The 10,364-nt window shown below is 34.7% G+C and overlaps 1 protein-coding gene across 2 annotated transcripts; it reads left to right on the forward strand.

Moving 5' to 3' along the window:
• Positions 1-2,391: 2,391 nt before the first annotated feature.
• On the forward strand, positions 2,392-9,769 carry LOC9271404 (cysteine-rich receptor-like protein kinase 44). 2 transcript variants are annotated; one of them, XM_015760323.3, is made up of 7 exons: positions 2,392-2,532; positions 4,137-4,303; positions 5,800-6,058; positions 6,142-6,370; positions 7,816-7,966; positions 8,084-8,284; positions 9,099-9,769. In XM_015760323.3, exons 2-7 carry the CDS (start codon positions 4,187-4,189, stop codon positions 9,510-9,512), a joined length of 1,371 nt encoding a protein of 456 aa, XP_015615809.1. In that variant the 5' UTR covers positions 2,392-2,532; positions 4,137-4,186; the 3' UTR covers positions 9,513-9,769. The 2 variants fall into 2 exon arrangements, with proteins under 2 accessions (XP_015615809.1, XP_015615808.2); XM_015760322.3 differs by having other exon boundaries at positions 2,413-2,532; positions 4,144-4,303.
• Positions 9,770-10,364: the final 595 nt, after the last annotated feature.

The following is a 10,364-nucleotide window of genomic DNA, read 5'->3' on the forward strand; positions in this document are numbered from 1 at the left end:
CAACATCTTCATAGACTGTGACCAATAGTCAAGCTCACAAAGGTGACTTCTTTCAAGAATGCTCTGCAGGAGCATCTTCGCTAATTAAAGCCAACAGAACTCATTAAGGCATAGCCAATCTGCCTTACAGCTCACAAGAGTACATGCATCTTCACTTAGAGAAGGTATAGAATGGTACTCTTCTGTAGTTAACTAATGGCTTGTTCTTCCCAGGTTCTAATTCACGGGATCTCCGATCACATAGACTGGGTTACCACCATAGTATAACTCATATGGGTCTCAAACCCATCTCCTTCGATGCATTGTCTATCACATTTCGTGATAGTCTCTTCGTGAAGGGATTTGCCAGGTTTCTAGCTGTTTAGATGTAATCCAATGTTATAACTCCGGAGTTTCTCAATTTCCTGACAGACTTCAATCGTCTTTTCACATGTCTAGACGATTTCATATTATCCTTAGAACTGTTCACTTTGACAATTACCGTCTGATTATCGCAGTTCATAAGAATAGCCGGCACCAGTTTTTCAACAATAGGCAGATCCATTAATAGATTACGCAGCCATTCTGCCTCAACAGTAGCAGTATCCAGTGCCGTCAGCTCTGCTTCCATGGTTGACCTCGTCAAAATGGTCTGTTTGCAAGACCTCCATGAAACAACACCACCACCTAGTGTGAAGACATATCCACTAGTGGCTTTGATCTCATCCACATCAGAGATCCAGTTAGAATCACTATATTCCTCCAGTACTGCAGGATACCCAGTATAGTGAAGCCCCAATTCCATAGTACCTTTCAGATAGCGCATTACTCGCTCAAGCGCACGCCAGTGATCATCTCCCGGGTTAGAGGTAAACCGGCTCAACTTGCTCACAGCAAAGGAGATATCAGGCCTAGTTGCACTAGCCAGGTACATAAGCGAGCTAATGATTTGGGAGTATTCCAATTGATTCCTAGCAATTCTCTTGTTCTTACGAAGCAACAAGCTAGGATCATAAATTGTTAGCTGGATAAATTAATACTATCATATCGTTAGGTTTGGCAACTTGTTGATGTTCATATTGTTATTTACTCGAACCCTTCGTCTTGAAATTTTGCAACTTTAACGTTCAAATTTTATTATAAATATACCCACTTCTCCAGCTGCTTTCTTAATTATTTCTGCTATATACAACCATCTCTCATTCAATTCCTCTATTTACTTCCTATAATCTCGACTAATCATAGTCCTTTCCATTTAATTTCATCCCTCTTCTTACTCGATCCCAGTGAAAAACTCAAAAAATGCTTATATTTTATGATGGAAGAAGTATTAATTAGAGAAATTACAATAAGAACTTGATGATACGGATAAGAGTAGAATAGAGGAGAGAGACCATGCTTTACTCTATCTATTGCCATATCATCTTTAATCTATGTAGCATATCTATATAATAGTTAGCTACATATTCATACTACATCAATACTTCCTCTGTCCCAAAATATAAAAGATTTTAGAGGGATGCGACACATCTAGAACTATTTTGGACCAAAGGCGTCACGTCAAGCTTTTACTTGAAAGCATAGGAGTTCGACTTCCTCCAAAATCCTCTATTTTATAAGACGGTGGGAGTAGTAATTAGTCCTACAGCTAACTCTCTCCACAAAGCCTTATAGAGCGTTACTGTTGACTACATATTTGTAACCCGTTTTCTTTCGCTCTCCTTTTCTCTTTCTTTTAACTTAGAAAAAATGTGAGGTGGCAACTCCTATAACCCACTTACAACATCTTTTTCTACCTACAATTTTTATATAAACTTCAAGATAAAATTAAGGAGAGAGAGAGGAAGAGTAGATGGACGAATAAATTAACACTGTGGCTGTGTATTAGAGTTAATTACTATATAGAGATAACGTATTGTATACACTACCTCTAAATGTTTTAGTAGATAACGTGGACAAAATTAAAGATTAGCACCCACACCGGTTTCTTGCATGGACTTTGACCCCGGCTAATCGCACGTACATGCACCTGCATATGCATGCATGTAGTTTTTTTTTTCGGGGAAAGGAAGATGTATTACTCATCCACATCCAAAACGTGCGGGATAAAATTACAGTTATCGTCCGACCAAAAGGCAGTTAAAGACTCACACCTACCTTTTATTTGCTAAAACATGACAAATAACTTGATCATGGTCAAGAAATTAATTATCTATTATAATTGAGAGTGAAATGTTGATGCAATTATGCAACTGCTTAATTATTGGTACTTGCATTGTCTACTTGACCACGACAGGTCAAATTTCTAACCGAGGATTGATAAGTCACCTTAATTCGATCCTTCTCCTCGCGCGTGCGCACCCACCCCCGCCTTGCATCTTCTATATACAAGATATAGTTAGGATATTAATTACACCCTACATAGGATCACTTGTATAGTATTATAGGATTCGAGCAACCAAGGCCGGGACGACATAGCTCGATCTTTCTCCTCCGTCAGCCGTTGCAGTTGCATGCCGGCCAGACCAAGGATATCCAACCGTTCCTAATTAGGTACTTATTCCCCTCAAATTAACCATTTGTGGAAGAAAGGTTAATTGGACACGCATTATATACTTTCCGATCGATTAGTTGACATAGATCTGTTCTTATACCAAGCTTTTTTTCGTTGCATACTGGAATTTTTCTTTTATATAATGCGTTTCTAGATACTGATAGACTGATATAGTACTACTTCAGTATTTAGATTTCTTTCTTCTTTCTAGAGATTACGTACGGAGAGATATATACGTACTAGGAAGAAACAGAGTATATTCTTTCTGCTTAAAACACTTATGTCGTTTCCTTACTTTCGAATTTTCTCGTACTCTCTCCGTCCCTAAATATTTGACGTCGTTAACTTTTTTTTACCGTTTGTCTTATTTAAAAAATTGAAGTAATTATTAATTCTTTTTCTACCATTGTTAAATATACTTTTACATATATACATATAGTTTTACATATTTCACAAAAGTTTTTGAATAATTACTTAATAATTATTTAACACTGATGGGATGCAGCAAGGCTTTCTCCCGATTGGACCAACATATCGGTCATGCGCTAATGGGTTAGCTTTTGGGATGCATTAAGTCTTTCTAGTTGGGCTGACATATTGATCGTGCGCTGATGAGTTTGATCGTGGGGAAATCCATTGTCTCTTAAGCTAACTTTTGGGGTGTAGCAAAACTTTCTGTTGAGTCCGACTGTGGCAAAACGTAATGGAGATGAAAGAAAAAAAGGTGGATATCAGCCGTGGGTTAAAAATAAAGCGGACATGACTAGGACCCACTCTTCTTAACAACGAAAGAAATTACACTATAAATATTAAGGGCCCCTTTGATTTGAAGGAAAAACATAGGAATTTTGGAAGATTTCAATCCTATAGAAAAATTTTCTATGGAGCCCTTTAAAACAAAGGATTGAATCATATCCAATCCTTTGAGATTTCTATGGAATGGACAATCTTATAGAGATTTTGGAGAAAATTTAGCAAGAGCTTCAACCTCTTGACAACTTTCCTTTGAGTCTATCTCTCTCATCTAATTCCTGCGTTTTTCCTGCGGTTTAATCAAACGGTCATTCCTTTGTTTTTCCTGTATTTTTACAATCATATGTTTTGTGTTCACATACGGCTTAGGGTAGTTCAATTAACGTCTTGAGACGAACCAACATATAAGATTATAAGATAGATTTTATAAGAATACATAAGATCAATGTTTTGGGTAAAATGAGATTTATTGATCTCAAACAATTACATGAAGACGAAGATGATACAATTAATCTAGGATTTTAAGATCATACAAGCATCGTGTTGGATATATATTTAGATTCTTATTAGTAATAGTAGGGTCAATCTCATACCTTTGCTTATAATAGTTTCCGTTAATAAAACGTTACAAGGCAATCAGTACTGTAGTTTCCGTTCATACTAGGGAAAGAACAAACTAGTGTGGTAGGGGATAACTCTTCCGTACACTCAGTGGCTGTTTACTCTTAAAATTTTGTGACCAAAATATTCTTTCATTAGCTTTTCATCATTTTTTGCTCATGAAGTTTATGCACCATGCATTTTTTTTAACCATATACTGTATAATGTACTCATAAAAAAATTGTATTAGTTGAAAGGGACGTGGGAGCGAAGAGGTCAAGTAGGTCTGAGGCCAATAGCATGGAAGACAAGTCGGAAGGGCCAAGGGATATTTCATTTGCTCTATTAGAAAAAATTACAGGCAATTTCTCAGAAAAGCACAAACTTGGCAGTGGTGGGTATGGAGAAGTTTACAAGGTATATCTACCCCATTTGATTTAGATAATCTAGCTACATTATTGCCACATATTATACAGTGATTTGACCAGATGGAAAAATTAAATATTTTAAGGAATAAGCTTAAAAGGTAATTTAAAGTAAATGTCTAAGCAGGAACTTTTTAAGAAAACATATTTTTAAAGCGTGAAGAAATAAATCATTTCATATATCCAGTAAATAAGCTAAAAAGGACTTGGCCATAGTGCTCATTATAAGATAGCTCCTCTATTGTCAAATTATTTCACCGCTAATATTTTTGAGAAATTTGTATATTTGCTATTGTCATATGATCGAATTGTCAAATTGTAATCTGTGCAAAATCATATTGTCCTGATGCCATCTGGATTCAACTAAATGCCACTGCCGTAAAAAACTCACATACACATGTTTTCATTTTCTCATTAATAAAATATAATAAATACCTATACATAGTTAATTCATTCAAAGGATTTGATTTGGTGTGTTTCTTTAAAATTTTCAATGCACCTGCATTTCTTACAATAGTTTTTAGAAAAGGTTAAAGTCCGTTTTTAGCCCTCAAATTTCTCTGATGGTCTATTTGTCACCCTTAACTACAAATAACGGTTTATTTTTCTCCTTTAGTTTTCAAAACCGGTCAAAAAAAATCAAAGACATGTTTGTTAGTGTTTTTTTTTCTTGAAAGTATGGTTCTCCTAGTTCATACTCTAATGTATATTTTGTTAATGCAAATATCACTTAATTAGGACCATGACAATACTTACTTAATTGAAGTTTATGCTAGCAAAAGATCAATGTCATATCAACCAAAACCACCGTCAAATAGGGTTATATGTGCTATTTATCTGTTTTAAAAGCTAAGGGTGAACAAAACTAGTTTGTAATTCAGGGTGCAAAATAGACTTTGAGCGAAGAGCGAGGACCAAAAATGAACTTTATCCTTTTCAAAAATAACTTTTCAACTATATAATACTCCCTCCGTTTCAAAATGTTTAACACCATTGACTTTTAAGCACATGTTTGACCATTCGTCTTATTCAAAAACTTTCGTGAAATATGTAAAATTATATGCCTACATAAAAATATATTTAACAATGAATCAAATGATAGGAAAAGAATTAATAACTACTTAAATTTTTTGAATAAGACGAACGGTCAAACATGTGCTAAAAAGTCAACGGCGTCAAACATTTCGAAACGGAGGTAGTAGTAAATTTATTTTGTTCGTGCCCTCAAATAGTTATAAATAGATTAAGAATCATCCATCATCTACAGAGAAAACAGTAGAATCATTACAAGGATATCGTCTGTCGTTCTGCAAAAAAATATTTAGATAAGGCGAGAATATTAATTAACAAGCCAACTAAAAGACAAATTATAAGTGATGGTCACAGAACGCAATTAACATTCTAGTTTTGAAATGGTTAAATCAACAATTATATTACAATAATCCATGTAATTTAGGGTGTATACTAATTAACAAGGAACTTTAACAGGGAGTAATGCCCACTGGAGAAGAGATTGCGGTGAAGAAGCTATATGTTATACCTGGTCTTGATGATGTGCAGTTTAAAAAGGAGTTTAATAACCTTATGAAAGTCCACCATCAGAATGTCGTAAGGCTAGTTGGCTACTGCTATGAAACAAAGAAGAAACATATTGAACGCAACGGAGAATTTGTATTTTCTAACGTTGAAGAAAGAGCTCTCTGCTTTGAACATGTGCAGCTTGGAAGCCTTGACAAACATATTTCTGGTACGATTTTGCTCAATCTGCTTAAAAGTGGTTTCGACCATGCTGTCTCAGACAATTGAGTTATCTTCAGTGACTTTGTGCAGATGAATCATGTGGGCTTGACTGGGACACACGCTACAAGATAATTAAGGGGATTTGCGAGGGTTTAAATTACCTTCACAATGGGTCCAGCAATCCTATTTATCATCTGGATTTGAAACCATCTAACATATTGTTAGATAAAAGCATGATACCAAAAATTGCAGATTTGGGCCTGTCAAGATTCTTTGCGACAACAAAAACCCATATCACAAGCCAAATTAAAGGGACACTGTAAGTTGCAACCTCATGATTCATATTTGTTGACGTCTCAATAGAATTATGTGGACCTTTCACCCGGAAATGCTACCTAGCGATTGATCGCTAGGGGTAGCTAACAGCGATCAGATTAGATTTCCTCCCCTCCACCTGGTTTCCTTTTTTAGCACCGCATTACTTTCCTATTCTAGTAAATTTATGCAACTAAAGTTTATACACCTTAAGTTTACACACCTAAAGTTTAGAGATTCAAAGTTTATAAATTAAAAGTTTATATATCCGATTTAAATTTAAATTTGAATTCAAATATTTATATATATATAGTATTTCTATACATCTAAAATTTATACACCTAAAGTTTATAGACCCAAAGTTTATAAATCAAAAGTTTATATACCCGATTCAAATTTGAATTTGAAATATATCTGATTCAAATTTGAATTTGAATTCAAATATCCGATTCAAATTTGAATTTGAATTCAAATATTCTTTTTATATATAGTATTTCTATACATCTAAAGTTTATACACCTAATGTTTATAGACCTAAAGTTTATAGACCTAAAGTTTATATATCTGATTCAAATTTGAAGTTGAATTATATCTGATTCAAATTTGAATTTGAATTCAAATATTTTTCATATATAGTATTTCTATACATCTAAAGTTTATACACCTAAAGTTTATAGATATAAAGTTTATAGACCTAAAGTTTATATACCCGATTCAAATTTGAATTTGAATTATACTTAAATTCAAATTTGAATTTGAATTCAAATATTTTCTATATATAGTATTTCTATACATCTAAAGTTTATACACCAAAGGTTTATAGACCTAAAGTTTATAAGTCAAATATTAAATTTAAATATTTATGGTGTAGTAGGAAGAGAAAAAGGGGAGGAGGAAGGGGGGAGAGGAGGGAGCGTTGGAGTATAGGGGAGGGCCCCCAGCGATTACCCGTCCATTAGTTGTCCCCCCTTTCACCTCACCCATAAGACAATATCTATTTATACTAAGCGGTGTGGATCTAGAAAATTAAATAAGACATATTGGAACCTCAAAAAAAGGGAAAATAAAACATTGGTATCATAACATGTTATTTTACTGGTGCCATAGCATGTTAATCATACTTAAATCACAGTGTTAATAATTCTATGTATAATAACTTTAGCTATTGAGTTTCCTAAAATTAAGTCATCGCTGGATCATCCTTTCTCCAATAGATTTCCACGTGCTTATACTACCACCTAAGCGACTGATAATAAAATATGTTATTCTAATAGTAGTTGATCTCTTCAGTAATGGCTTAGATCACGTCTACCGGTGGTAATACTAGCTAGTAGTAGAAAACACACACACACACACTATCAGTAGAAACAACCGTTTAAGTATTCGGTTCATTTTGTTTTGTGTGTTTTTTTTATAACGATATATAATTTGTGTTTATATACTATGCAGCGGATACATGCCACCAGAATACATTGAAAGACGCCAAATCACCAAGAAGTTTGATGTATTCAGTTTAGGTGTTATAATCATAGATATAATTGCTGGACCTTCGGGCTACTCTAAATGTGCTGAAATGACTTCCCAACAGTTTATTGAACTTGTAAGAAAAGTTCCATTTTATCTTATATCGTGAACAATAGTTATTTTAGTATAATTAATTTGTACTGTATGCACGCATGCTTACATACCTTCTCTACTGTATTGTTCAATTTTGAAGGTACAAGGAAACTGGAAGAAAAGACTGCATGCAGCAACATCGAGGTATGCATCGCAGGAAGCAGATAGCCTACAAGTGAAGACATGCCTTGAAATAGCATTAAGATGTATTGATAAAGACCGAGCAAAAAGACCTACTATAAGCGATATTGTTGATAAAATGAATGAGATCGATACCCTAAAAATGTCACTTCTAAGCAAGGTATATTATCTCCAAACTTGTTTGGTTTCGTACTACACCAAAATAATGCCAAAATTTGATAATGCTAAGTTTTAATTATTTTTTTGACTGAAAAGTTCTAATAATTTTGATACAGTAATGGTAGAATTGGTTATTATTGTGTTTAGTAATTTGTTACCAAAATATTATAATGTGATTTAGGTGTATATGGTATTAAAAACCAAACCAATGTTTATTCATAGTACGATACCCCTCCATCCCAAAGTAAACTCTTAGTTTTTCCTGAGGAGATTCAGGATAGAGGAAAAAGACTATAATACCCCTCATTAAATGTGATATTTGGGGAGTTACATGGCAGCTGGGGATAATTAAGACTAAGTGAAAATTAAATGAGAGGTGGTTGGTGAGGGATGTACTCTCTCCGGTTCTATAATAATTGACGTTTTTGACAAGATTGAGGTGAAACTTGTATAACTTTAACCATCAATAAGTTTTAAAATATTTAGTTTAAAGAAACTAGAACAACATATATAGATTTGCCTTTCAAAGCACTATAACAGAATTAAACATGTATTTATTTATTATATATATTATAATAGAAAAATAAGGTCAAAAATATATTTTGTAAACCGTGTCATTGTCCAAAACATCAATTAAAATAAAACTAGAGGGAGTAGTGATCTATTGAGACAAATTTCAGATGCTAAAAGTGGCCTTTTATTTTGGGACGAACTAGAAAATTTTGAATTGTTTAATTAATGCATTATATATGGTACCATAACCACATTTTATAGTCCTACAACATTAGTAATATCTCTATGGATCTTCGTTGCAGAGACCTGAGCCTAGGGAGTTTCTTGGGTTCGACCCTCTAGAGCTACGCTTCCCATTCGAGACTAACAAGGCGATATCCTGCGTACTGCAGCTAACAAACAAGTCAGATGACATCGTCGAGTTCTATGCAAACACAAACAAGAAGAAGTACCAAATACACAGGGACCAAGGAGTTATGGCACCATGGTCTAGGTGCTATGTCATCGTAACGCTGCAACCACAGGGGAGCGCACCACCGAACATGCAGTGCGACGATATGTTCTTTGTACGGAGCACTAGGGTGAGGGAGACAGACATCGGCTCACTTGACATTAATGTCACTGAGCAGCACTTGGAAAAACAGATGGGTGAGGTTAAGTCATTGCCGATTGTCTTTGTTCCAATTCCTCAGCCTCCAACAAGTATTGCGGATTAAACGGCATGGTTTGAGGCATCATGGAGTAACATCATCAATTTGTGTCGGCATTTGATATGCTTACAAATATTTAAGTTGTTCGATGAGTTACTTTTTTGGAATTTCAAATTCACTACTCGATGTGATGTTCAAAATCTCGTAAATTTGTGAGAACATATGTATCATGTTTATCTATGTAAAATCAAAGTGTTTTTTATTCTTATTCTGTGATAAATAAATTGGTATATATGATTATTGGTTCTGATATTTGGAGATTACTGTTGTTTGCTAACAATAAGTCAAGTTGGAGATAACTTGTGCTCAAAATATGGTTTCTTTGTTTGATTCATGTGTAGGTGACTTGATGCCTCGGGAGAGTATTGCCGGTGATGGATCGAGAGTCGACTTGGACATAAGACGACGTCCGGACGGTCAGATATCATGCGGGATACTTAGGCTAGAGTTCAATGCGCGTGGTTGGTGAAGATTTCATATGGCATACAATGGAGATATTGTGTACGTATGGGATGCAGAGTCGAATTTGGAAGGAATCCAAATTTGGTACAATTGGAGTTTGTGAAGTTTATTTCTTGTATGGGAAGGTTTCTTATGAGGATTAAGACTTCTTGTATGAGTTTGGTTCGTAGGTATAGACTGTCTACCTCATATATAAATAGAGAGGGAGCATGAGGCTTCTTGGTATCGCTTTTGAAAGCATTGAGTTTAGAGTAAGAGAGTTAGTGTTTCGAGTTTAGTCGAGATTTTCATGAAGAGTGCTGTTGTTGCACCTTGTTAACACGGAGAGAAGTAATAAAGTTGTCATCTACATATAGAGTTCTTCGATTTGTGTTTGCTCGGGTTCGGCGGTCTAAC

Source organism: Oryza sativa, chromosome 11 (genome assembly GCF_034140825.1).
Source record: "Oryza sativa Japonica Group chromosome 11, ASM3414082v1".
NCBI classification, from domain to species: Eukaryota; Viridiplantae; Streptophyta; class Magnoliopsida; order Poales; family Poaceae; genus Oryza; species Oryza sativa.

Bases quoted from the DNA above. Each gene is read 5' to 3' on its own strand.
- LOC9271404 (XM_015760323.3), top strand. From the start codon at position 4,187: ATGGAAGACAAGTCGGAAGGGCCAAGGGATATTTCATTTGCTCTATTA. The intron at 4,304-5,799 runs GTATATCTACCC...GAACTTTAACAG, and splicing joins GGTATGGAGAAGTTTACAAG to GGAGTAATGCCCACTGGAGA. The intron at 7,967-8,083 runs GTAAGAAAAGTT...TCAATTTTGAAG, and splicing joins CCCAACAGTTTATTGAACTT to GTACAAGGAAACTGGAAGAA.